Source organism: Arvicanthis niloticus, chromosome 6 (assembly GCF_011762505.2).
Source record: "Arvicanthis niloticus isolate mArvNil1 chromosome 6, mArvNil1.pat.X, whole genome shotgun sequence".
NCBI classification, from domain to species: Eukaryota; Metazoa; Chordata; class Mammalia; order Rodentia; family Muridae; genus Arvicanthis; species Arvicanthis niloticus.
Genome location: NC_047663.1, coordinates 18,856,162 through 18,867,612, shown reverse-complemented (window position 1 = coordinate 18,867,612; position 11,451 = coordinate 18,856,162). Strand labels below are relative to the sequence as shown.

The 11,451-nt window shown below is 40.6% G+C and overlaps 2 protein-coding genes across 2 annotated transcripts in view; both read right to left on the bottom strand.

The window, feature by feature from the left end:
- Positions 1-8,935, bottom strand: part of LOC117709941 (leucine-rich repeat-containing protein 37A-like) — a 59,505-nt gene extending 50,570 nt beyond the window's left edge. Inside the window, exon 1 of the mRNA XM_076935197.1 lies at positions 8,778-8,935. Coding sequence (XP_076791312.1) covers positions 8,778-8,842 — 65 coding nt within the window. The 5' untranslated portion in view covers positions 8,843-8,935. The remainder of the gene's footprint in view (positions 1-8,777) is intronic.
- Positions 83-6,155, bottom strand: LOC143442647 (uncharacterized). The gene is made up of 2 exons (XM_076935678.1): positions 5,814-6,155; positions 83-2,673 (listed from the first exon to the last, which is right to left on the bottom strand). Exon 2 carries the CDS (start codon positions 2,350-2,352, stop codon positions 85-87), a length of 2,268 nt encoding a protein of 755 aa, XP_076791793.1. The 5' UTR covers positions 2,353-2,673; positions 5,814-6,155; the 3' UTR covers positions 83-84.
- Positions 8,936-11,451: the final 2,516 nt, after the last annotated feature.

Below are 11,451 nucleotides of genomic sequence, written 5' to 3'. Positions count from 1 at the left end.
ATAAGTTTTAGTCTCCTTTAAAGTTGGAGGCCCCTGTTCCAGACCACGGAGATGAAAAGGTATGATAGGGTCCTGATCTAAAAGTCATAATGACATAACTGGTGGGTTTAAAGTCTCAGGTTGACCCTCAACTGAATCTGGAAGAATATCCTCCTTAAATTCTAGACTTTGAGCTACAATGTCTTCAGGTGATTTTGTAATCTGAGTTGGGTTCTCCTGCACAGGTTTAGATTTTGTAGTTTTGAGAACAAACAGGTCTGGAGGTTCAACTACTGGTCCCATGGGAGGTTCTGCATAATGAAGGAAAATCGGTGGTGTTGGATAAGTTTTAGTCTCCTTTGGATTTGGAGGGTGGTGGGACCAAGCAGAAGCTTGAGCAGGTGTGGTGAGCGCCTGATCCAATGGCTGTAATGACATACTGGGTGGGATTGCAGACTCAGCTTGACCCTCAAATGAATCTGGAAGAACATCCTTCTTAAATTCCAGACATTGAGCTACAATGTCTTCAGGTGTTTTTGTAATCTGAGTTGGGTTTTCCTGCACAGGTTTAGATTTTGTAATTTTGAGAAAAAACAGATCTGGAGGTTCAACTACTGGTCCCATGGGAGGTTCTGCATAATGAAGGAAAATCGGTGGTGTTGGATAAGTTTTAGTCTCCTTTGGATTTGGAGGGTGGTGGGACCAAGCAGAAGCTTGAGCAGGTGTGGTGAGCGCCTGATCCAATGGCTGTAATGACATACTGGGTGGGATTGCAGACTCAGCTTGACCCTCAAATGAATCTGGAAGAACATCCTTCTTAAATTCCAGACTTTGAGCTACAATGTCTTCAGGTGATTTTGTAATCTGAGTTGGGTTCTCCTGCACAGGTTTAGATTTTGTAATTTTGAGAAAAAACAGATCTGGAGGTTCAACTACTGGTCCCATGGGAGGTTCTGCATAATGAAGGAAAATCGGTGGTGTTGGATAAGTTTTAGTCTCCTTTGGATTTGGAGGGTGGTGGGACCAAGCAGAAGCTTGAGAAGGTGTGGTGAGCGCCTGATCCAATGGCTGTAATGACATACTGGGTGGGATTGCAGACTCAGCTTGACCCTCAAATGAATCTGGAAGAACATCCTTCTTAAATTCTAGACTTTGAGCTACAATGTCTTCAGGTGATTTTGTAATCTGAGTTGGGTTCTCCTGCACAGGTTTAGATTTTGTAATTTTGAGAAAAAACAGATCTGGAGGTTCAACTACTGGTCCCATGGGAGGTTCTGCATAATGAAGGAAAATCGGTGGTGTTGGATAAGTTTTAGTCTCCTTTGGATTTGGAGGGTGGTGGGACCAAGCAGAAGCTTGAGAAGGTGTGGTGAGCGCCTGATCCAATGGCTGTAATGACATACTGGGTGGGATTGCAGACGCAGCTTGACCCTTAACAGGAGCCAGGAGCACACCCTCTTTATAGTCAAGAGTTTGAGTTACAACCTTTTTAGTTGATTTTAAAATCTGAGCTGGGTCTTTCTTTTGAACTAAAGGTTCATCTTCCTCAGGGGACTGAGGGAAATTATATAGAGTTTCCTGATGGGTTTTCTCTGGATTTCTGGTTTGTTTCTCCATCAGGTCGAGTTCAACCTGCTCTAAGAGCTCAGGAACTTCATCTGCATTGTCCTGGGATTGCAGAGGAATGCTATAAGAATGAGGTTCATTGATAGTCAGATCATCATAATAATCATCCATGATTTTGTTCTGAACTTTAAGTTTTCCAACAACCACTTTAGCAAGTTTCTTGTGCTGAGCTAGATCTTTCTTCAACTCCTTGGTCGAAACAATGAATGTTGTTGCTTTTGAAGTCTGGCTGTCTAGTGGTATAACAAGTATTTCATTCAATTGATAATCTGCAGCTCCAACTAGACTGGCAGTACTTTTGAACTCAGGCAGAGTGAGAGCCTGATTTTGATCCCTACGTATCGTTAAAATATTTCCTGGCTGCTTCCCAGTTGGTATCAGCTTGTCAGTCATATCCTTATGGGGAACAAGTTCCTCAGACTCTGGGTTCAGCTCCCAAAAAGTACTAGGGTCCTGGAATGGAAGTAAACTGTCAGTCAACTCCTCAAGTGGGGAATACATCTCTGTGGAAACAGAGCACCCCAGGTGATCAATGGCCCCTGTGTCTGTCTTGGATCTTCGAGTATGTGTGGCTTTAGGTGGATGATCAGAAGGGTGCCAATACCAGAGCTTGGTTGGCATCCAGGGCTCTGAAGTCAACTGGACTGGATTTCCAGTGATCTCTGGAATGGGAACAGCGGGGGCCAGCAGCCACAAAAGTTGCCACGTGAAGAGAAACCTTAGTGTGCCAAAGTGCAGTGGAGCCATGATATGCAGTAGGGACTAATCCACAGTGCTGTCTGTCCCACACTGGTGGGAAACTGAATGAAAGCCCCTGGAGCCTTGGCAACCAGCTTGTCCTGCCTCGCCCTTTATTTATGACAGTTGACCTTTGTTACAAAACTATTAGTGGACAGAGTCCCAGTTGGATTCAGTTTGTTCTCTTGCCTCTAATCTTTTTTCCTGGGCCTTTTGGACTATCTCTCTTTCAACTTTGTTGTAGGAAATTCAGTCAAATTTAAAAATTATCTTGGAGTATTCGTATCCTGTTTCTTGCTTCTGTAGCATCTTCATAGTGTCCACATTAGACTGATCAATGAAATAAGCACCAAATAATATCTGTTAACAGTTAGGGCTTTAAAAATAATGTTTAATTACAATAAAGTCATACATCTTTATTATTGTATGGTGGATAAGGCACATGCTCCAACATGCATACAGAACTCCAAGAACGGCTTATAGAGTTTGTTCTCTCCACCTTTAAGAGAATTCTAGGGATGGAACTCTGATCACAGGCTTGCATTATGAGGTGGCAAGTACGTTTATGTGTTGAGCTGCCTGGAGGCCATGAATATAAACTTAATCATAAATTACTATCTTCAAGTTTTTGCCTCTCATAGACCTTTTTAACATAGACCTTCTGTGGTGTGCTTAATCTTTCTGGATTTCTCCTAAATTTTTATGTACATTTGGAGCACTGATTACTTTAGGACAGACCTACCATATCCAATCCCTTCTTATCTGAAAGCATTTTTAACCATTTTTACCAAAATGAATTTTATATCTATGTCCCTTTTTGTGTCTTTTTTCTCAACTGATTACTTTGTTACACTTTCTTTACAAATTAAAAAACATTTGATGTCATACTTTATACTGACATGTAGATAAGTAGGGTGTTTATATACTGCAACAGTGCTCTGAGCTACACAGCTTTATACTTATGTGCCAAAATTAAGCATAAGCCCACCTCATACAGAAACAGAGGACATGGGCCACTCAGCAAGGATAAAGCTAATAGATTCAGTGAGATTCTGTTGTCATACACAGTTGAGAAAAAAATATTAAGGTACTTTGTGTTCATGTTATCTGAGAATAGCTGACTACTCTAGTTATTTGTGCCTTTGTTGGAGGCGGGAAATTATGGCATCCACAATCCATAAGAGTCCCAAGTCCTTTTTGCTCTGTGTTGGTAATAACCTAGAAGTTATACTATGCCACTATCTTAAGCTAAGAAAATGGAATGACATATTCTTTATGAAGAGATTGTTAGACTTTACTCAGATGCTTCTTGGTTGGGACACAAATATCTTCTGATGTTTGCTGACATCTCAATATACAAAGAAGTTCACTCCACCTAAATGGAAGGAACTCAGTCATTCACTTGAGTAAGATCTATCCTTTCTGAGTCTTTATAGCTTCAGGAATATCACAAAGTTAAAGTTGCTTCAACTTAAAACTTGTTAAAAAAATATATGGTCTTTTCAAGTAAACAAAAAAAGATATTTAAAAACAAAAGTAAGTTCTATGTCTAAATATACCCATAGCTATAACCTCCTTTGTGTTTCAGTCTGCACCATTGCTTTTCTTTTGTACACTCTTGGTATGGCATATTCTCAATAATGTATAAATGATTATAACCTCCCACTATTTTCTTATTAATTATTCCATCATTGACTCTACTTCTTAGACTTGTTCGGTTTACCTCATTAGTATAGAATATTTTGCATGTAACTATCAATAATTTTTCAAAGTCAAAGAGAACTTCTTGCTAAGTTAAGACACTGAAGACAACTGTCTAAGAATAGGTATCTGACAAGACCTGATGGCTCTTAATATCTACCTGTAATACAAGGGAAACCTGAGCCATTCATTTTTAAACAGAATGATGACTGCCCTAGATCCAACCAAATAAATTAATTTTTAAATGCTTGTAAGAATAATAATGGTTCTGTGTTTACATCCACAACTCTTTTTTAAATTGTGTATTATATTTACAATTCAGAATTTATTCCCTTTCCCCACTTCCCCCCACCACCCAGAAAACTCTTATCCCATCCCCCCTCCTCATAACTCTTAGACCATTATCCTAGTGAGGAAAGGCAGGCATAACACAGCATCTGGCTAACTGGCTATACTTTAGGTACATTCTGATAGGACTCATTGTCACTGCCCCTAATCTCTTCCAGAAGTTCCTGGTCCAGTTTAGGGATCTAAGCCAAAAATATGGCATGAATCTTACACAGGTTTAAAACTGGCAGGTGGGAGATATACTTCCTGCAGATTCTTGCCTTCTGTAGATCAAGGCTTGAATCACACACTGAGTAAAACTGGCTGGTAGAATTGATGATGGGGAGTCTATTCCACTCCATCATTAGCACTCATGCTTCCAACTTAGACTCCCTAGCCTTAGAACCAGACTAGGGGAAAAATCTCAGAAACAATTGAAGTATCCTTTCAATACTGGATTTAGTCATTGCTTAAGCCATTCCATAAGAATTCAAAAAACTAGATGTTCACACAAGAGTTTATGGAAATATTTAGATAATGGTTTGTCAAGGTAATCGAAGACTCTAAAGACATTTGGATTTGAGCAACTATCTTAGCATAAAGCAAGTCCTTAACCAGGAAGTAGAAAAACATGATTCCCTTTTTCCTCCAAATCTTCTGGGTAGGTCAACTCTCCTACTGTAATTTGTAAAGTTCTGTCAAGTACATGTTTAATAAAAAAAAAAAACTTGTCACTGAAAAGAGAGTTTGGGAAAGAAATTAATAATGCATCTCACCTCTATTCCTCTCTCCACACTGAGAACAAAGCTTCCTCCAACTCATACACAGACTCTTTGGGGGCACCAACAACTCAAGGGCTTCTGTGTTCATGGGACATTAGCACCACTTCTGCAGCATAGACTACCTAAAGCCTTTAAAGCTATTAGGAGTTTGAATTAAAGTCCACTCTAGAATATTCATATTCTCATTCTCTGTCTCTCTCTCTCTGTCTCTCTCTCTCTCTGTGTCTCTGTCTCTGTCTCTGTCTCTCTCTCTCTCTCTCCCTCTCTCTCTCTCTCTCTCTGTGTGTGTCTTTCTATGTCTCTGTCTGTCTCTGTCTGTGTGTGTGTGTGTGTGTGTGTGTGTGTGTGTGTGTTACTGACACTAAAATCAAAAGCGTTATGAGTGTTAGGCAAGTTCTTTACCACTGGGCCACATCCCCAGAACTACTAAAATTTTAACAACAACATTTAAACAAACAAACAAACAAACAAACAAAACCCTCCAACAATCCCAGCTAACAGTGAGGTATCCTATAGCTTTGAAATCAATTAACATTTACAAAGGAACTACTAGATGCTGGCATTTTGATTACATACTTCAGAAGCAGTGAAGAAAATATGGACTATCCAAATGATGCGGTTAATTCTAGGTGGTAGACTAATTCATATATATCTACTTACTTTCAACAGCAGTCGTCCTCGTGCATGTTCTCCACATAATCCAGTTCAATCCTTTTGTCTAAAGTCCTAGATTATGTTGACATGAAAGTATGGTTATTCAAAGTCTATAAAGTTTTCTTCATGACTCTGTTTGACCAATGGAAACAAAAGTAGTAATTTGACTGTTCTTGGCATTGTGAGCCATTTAGGACCAGAGCCTGATGTCAAGCTGTCTTATATTTGGTATTAAGATAAAGCTAGTCACAAGAGACTTATAATACCACAAGCTGCCAGAGATTCTATTTTATACTTGAAATGCAATGTTTGTTTTACAGAGTGGATGTGAAGATTAAATGGCATAAGAAAAACATTTATAACTGTATTCAGAAAGAAACCTAAATAAATGCTTTTTTTTTTTTTTTTTTTTTTTTTTTTTTTTTGGTCAGTGCACTTTCCTGCATCATTTTCAGGACACATGATTTACTAGTTGCCCTCTACTGGTGGACAGTGACAATAACAAGGAAGTCCTGCAGAGAAAAGCACAGTATTGTAAGTGAGCAAAGGCATGCTTCAGCCTCCACATCTAGCAGCTCCTACTGCAGAATATGATACACTGCAGAGGAGAGGAGCCGACCACTCACCTCCTCTCCAAATTGCTAATCCATTAAAAGGAAGAAATACACCTATCTCTATGAATTTTATAGGCCACTAGAACTATAAGAAAAGTTCATCTGCATTACAACTCTTCTGTGAGAATGCAAATTCTTCCTAACATTAACTCTAAATATTTTACAAATATTGTGGATTTTTCTTTTCTTTTTTTTCTTTCTTTCTTTCTTTTTTGACAAGGCCTCCTATAACTGGATTCTCTTTGTTGCCCCAGGACAATATTGAACTTCTGATCCAACTTGAGTTGGAGTGTTGGGATTGGGATTAGAGGTATGCCCACTTTTGAATTATTTTTAATGTGATGTTAGAAATAGAAGCCCATTTCATGCTAGGCAAGCACTTACACTATCAAATGTACTATTTCCCAGCCATTTGATACAATAGTTCTTTCAAAGATATCTACTTCATTTTTTTAAAGTGTTATATATTCATAAGATTTGAACAATACAAAATAAATAAATAAACAATACAAAATAATAAATTATTAGTAGCCTATAGATCTGTTTATGCACCTTAGTTCTGTCACAAGTCTATAAGCAAATAAGCACCTGATAGGTCAATAGTTTGCTCTTTTCCAGAACCAAGCACAGTCTATACTATGTACTAGGGGACTGATATGTCAACTGAATGGGTGAATGAATGAATAAATGCTTTAAAAATGAAATTGCTTTCTCTATCTGAAGATCTAAAACTGCCTGTTAGAATTGTCCAGAACTGCAAGGGAGACTGGCCATATGTGTCACAGTGGGATTCCTCTGGCATCCAGGAAGCACAGAGTTGTTACCTCAGATAAGCTTAGCATAGTTGTTTCTGGCAGTCACCTTTCTTCATCAAGAGAAAAAGAAATGAAAATTTCTTTTAAGGTGTTTTATACCCTTTCTTGATGTTACTTTAAACATTATTCTCTTTTCTATATTTATAAAAGGTGTGTGTGTGTGTTGGGGGGTGGGAGACAAGGCAGAACTGCCTATATTCACTGGAGCTAAAAGAGTAATTATAGTTAAGTGAGTAACAAGGCAGGAGGGTGAATTATAGTAAGGCAAGGCTCTGCAATAAGTATGACTTCACTTACTCAATGATGGGCTTAACTTGTAAAATTCTTAAAACCTAAGATTTATAAAATGGTTTCAGTTTCCAAAAACCAATAAAAACTAACTTCTTCTTTGCAATTTCTCCAGTGACATCTATACTATACAAATGCTTGGAGCTACTCACAGGTTAGGAACAGATCACAACAGTTAAAGAATGTCTGACAGAGGATCTCTTCAGTCATTGGAAGTGGATAATCGAGAATGGGAGAGAGTGTTGAACCATGTACAGAAGTAGAGATAGTGTAATAATACACTACTGAGTAGTTTACAGATTCAATAAAAGCTACATGGACAAACACAGGCAGCAAGGAAAGAAAAAGTGGTAAATCGTTACAGGTGTCTGAATTGAGGAACTTAGTGAAAAGTCACCCTGCAGCAAGTTCTTGGACATTAAATTGGTTGGCATGTTGACATGGAAGGGAGTTTCTACAACCCCTCGATGGAGCCCATTTTCTGGGAACTGAAGGGAGTTTTGCTAGACAGTTTAAAAGTGGTCAAGATAAACTATCCCGTTTGGATTACAAATGTCAGGTTTACCACACTTACACATCTTAAATCCAGAGACAAGCAACAGAACCCAATTGTGTGATTTCTTAAATTTAAAGGCAACATAAACTGATGCGGAATATTCTACATGAGTACGCTTGGGTTTGACCTCTCACAAGTCACTGCTACAAACCTAAAATCAATCAATCAATCAAATCAATCAATCAATCAATCAATCAATCAGGTAACCAGGCAGAAGCCCGGAGCCGCACCTGGAAGTGCGGTATGAACTAAAGAGCAGCACAAACACTAGCCTGCTCACTGCCCAATGCGGCACTTTACTCCAGATCCCTCATTGGTACCCTCGTTCACGGGCCATGTCTGAAAACGATGCTTCCAGTCGCATGCCTTTTAGGCTCTCCCAGCGTCCATGACCTAGTAAAAGTTCATGATTGGTGTAGAACCCCGGGCGGACCACTTCAGGATTCGGGAAGACCTGGGTTATATAGACAGAAGGCCAAACTGGGAGAAGGCTGCGAACAGAGAAAGCTGTGGGAGGCCCGCGACCTGAGCGTTGAGCCCCCGCTCGGCTCCACTCTGAGCATTCCTCCTGCACGAACTGAACGCGGGGCTTCCTGAGGAGGAAGCGCGGGGCTTCCCGTGAGAAGTGCGGGTGGCTAAGGGCGTCCGGCTCGCTCACCGACCGCTGGTCCTCTAGCCCTGCGTCCGAGGTTATTACCTGCAGCTGAAACTCAAAGCCAGAGGCACCCGGATTCCCCAGGCGCGGGAGGTGGCCTCGTCCATCCTCTCCTCAGCACAGCCCCTCACTTATAAGGCCTCAGCCTGAGGGCGCAGAGTTCCAGCTCCCACTCAACGCTTTCGCCCTCCAGCGGCAACGCCCACTCCTTACTCTCACTGCGCCTGCGCCAGCAAAGGCCCCGCTCAGGTGCACAAGCGAGGGGAGGGGCATGAAGCCTTGGCTGCCAGCATCCTCTCCTCACCTGTCCGACCTGTTTCTCAGTGCTCAACTCCAGTGCTAGAGTTGACACTAATTCCCCTATGGAAGCACATTTTTAAGGGTAGACTTGCAGGCTCCGATTGGTTTCACCTACACTTCCGGAAGAGACTAAAATAGTAGTTAGCACCTGGTAGTTAGCAACTGGTGGGAAATGACTTCTAAAGGTGGGTTCCTTGGAGTTAACTTTAAGGGGTTTAAAATATGCTAGATTAAGCAGAACTCAATCACTGAGGGTCTAGCAGTCGGAATGTTTAAAGACACGTCCCTGGTTGTCCTGGAGTTTCTGGTGGTGTATGTATGTGGACTTGGACGGGGCGGGATGAGATGCTGGGAGTAAAGTGAGGGAAAGCAAATTTGGAAAAGGATGAAAATGGATCCAAATAACTACTGGAGCTGGTGGTGCCTAAGAAAGGTGTTCCGGAAGATATAATGGGCTACTTATGGGAGTAATGCTCAGAGAGAAGATGAGGCCTAAGGCTCAATAATTCTAGGTAGTCAGAGGCCAATAGGACTCTGCAGAATGTGTAAGTTTAATCACAGCCCTCAAATCCTTGCTGGTCTATGATGGCGTTTTCACCTGTCCTCAACAAAATAACGAAAGGACAGAAGCTTTACTTTAATGTTTATAGGTAATTTGCCTGCATGTGTGGCTGTGCGTCAAATATACCTATTGCCTACGGAGGCCAGAAGATGCAGTTGGATCCCCTGAAACTCACAGGCAGTTGTAAGCTGCCATGTGGGTGCTAGGAGCTGAGCCTGGATCCTCTGGAAGAGCAGCCTGACAATATGAATTTTTAATTGTATAAAATGAACTGTAACATATTCTACTCCCCTGAATGTATGACTTCCATAAAATTATTTTACAAAAAAATGCTGAGACTATTATCATTGGTTCATTTGTCCATAGCGAAACTCATGACACCCGTCGCTTTAAAGACAGCTTGGACATTTCTCCACCTACTGCTGATCTCATGATTTGCTGCTCTTGGCTCTGTGGAGTAGAGGCTGAGTTAAAGGTTATGTCAGAAACTATAAGTGTTACAAGATATTTGATCACATTGTGTCCTGAGACTGTTTTATTGTGGTGTGACTCAGCCCTTCGCACACATCTTTAATCTCTCTGGCTGGAATACAAACATGACCTTAGTAAACACCTTTAATCCCAAATAATTAAGGTAAAGTCAGTTTTAGAAAGAAGCTGTCATTTTTGAAAATTATGTCTGAGTAGCAGACAAAGTGATAAATCAGAGAAAGCTCTGCCCCCAATCTCACAGAACCCAGAGGAAGTGGGCCTTCCAGAACCTCTAAGCCAGGCAGTATCTTAGGCAAGGAGACAGCAACTGCTGCCCCAAACAGGGAGTAACTGGTACTCACAAGGACCCAGGAAGTCACTCCTGGCCTGGAGCACTGATTCCTTCCTGTCTGTGCCTGAGCACTGAGCAGATCTTCGGTCCCAGCTATAACCCCAGTAGTAACACCCACCCCACACAGTTCTGATAGAACCAAAAAATAGGAAAGACAGGCTCCAGTCAGAGACAGGGCAGGTAGCACTAAGGAGATCCAGATGGTGAAAAGCAAGCACAAGCATATAAGCATCAACAACCCAGGGTACTTGGCATCATTAGAACCTAGTTCTCCCACACAAGAAAATCCTGAATTCCCCATATCACTAGGAAAGCAAGATTCAGATTTAAAATCACTTCTAATGATGATGATAGAGGACTTTAAGAAGGACATAAATTACACTCTCAAAGAATTTGAGAAGAACACAGGTAAACAGGTAGAAGCCCTTAAAGAGGAGACACAAAATTCCCTTAAAGAATTACAAGAGAACACAACCAAACAGGTGAAGGAATTGAACAAAACCATCCAGGACATATAAATGGAAGTAGAAACAATAAAGATATCACAAAGGGAGACTACCCTGGGGATAAAAAACCTAGGAAAGAAATCAGGAGTCATAGACATAAGCATCACCAACAGAATACAAGAGATAGAAGAAAGACTCTCAGATGCAGAAGATACCATGAAAAATATTGACAGAACTGTCAAAGAAAATGCAAAATGCAAAAAGTTCTTAACACAAAACATCCAGGAAATCCAGGATACAATGAGAAGACCAACCCTAAGGATAATAGGTGTAGATGAGGGTGAAGATTCCAAAATTAAAGGGCCAGTAAATATCTTCAACAAAATTATAGAGGAAAACTTCCCTAACCTAAAGAATGAGATGCCCATAAACATACAAGAACACCAAACAGACTAGACTAGAAAAGAAATATCCTCCTGTCACATAATAATGAAAACACCAAATGCACAAAACAAAGAAATAATATTAGGTGCAGTAAGGGAAAAAGAATAAGTAACATATAAAGGCAGACCTATCAGAATTACA

Coding starts and splice junctions, on each gene's coding strand:
- LOC143442647 (XM_076935678.1), bottom strand. CDS start 2,352: ATGGCTCCACTGCACTTTGGCACACTAAGGTTTCTCTTCACGTGGCAA.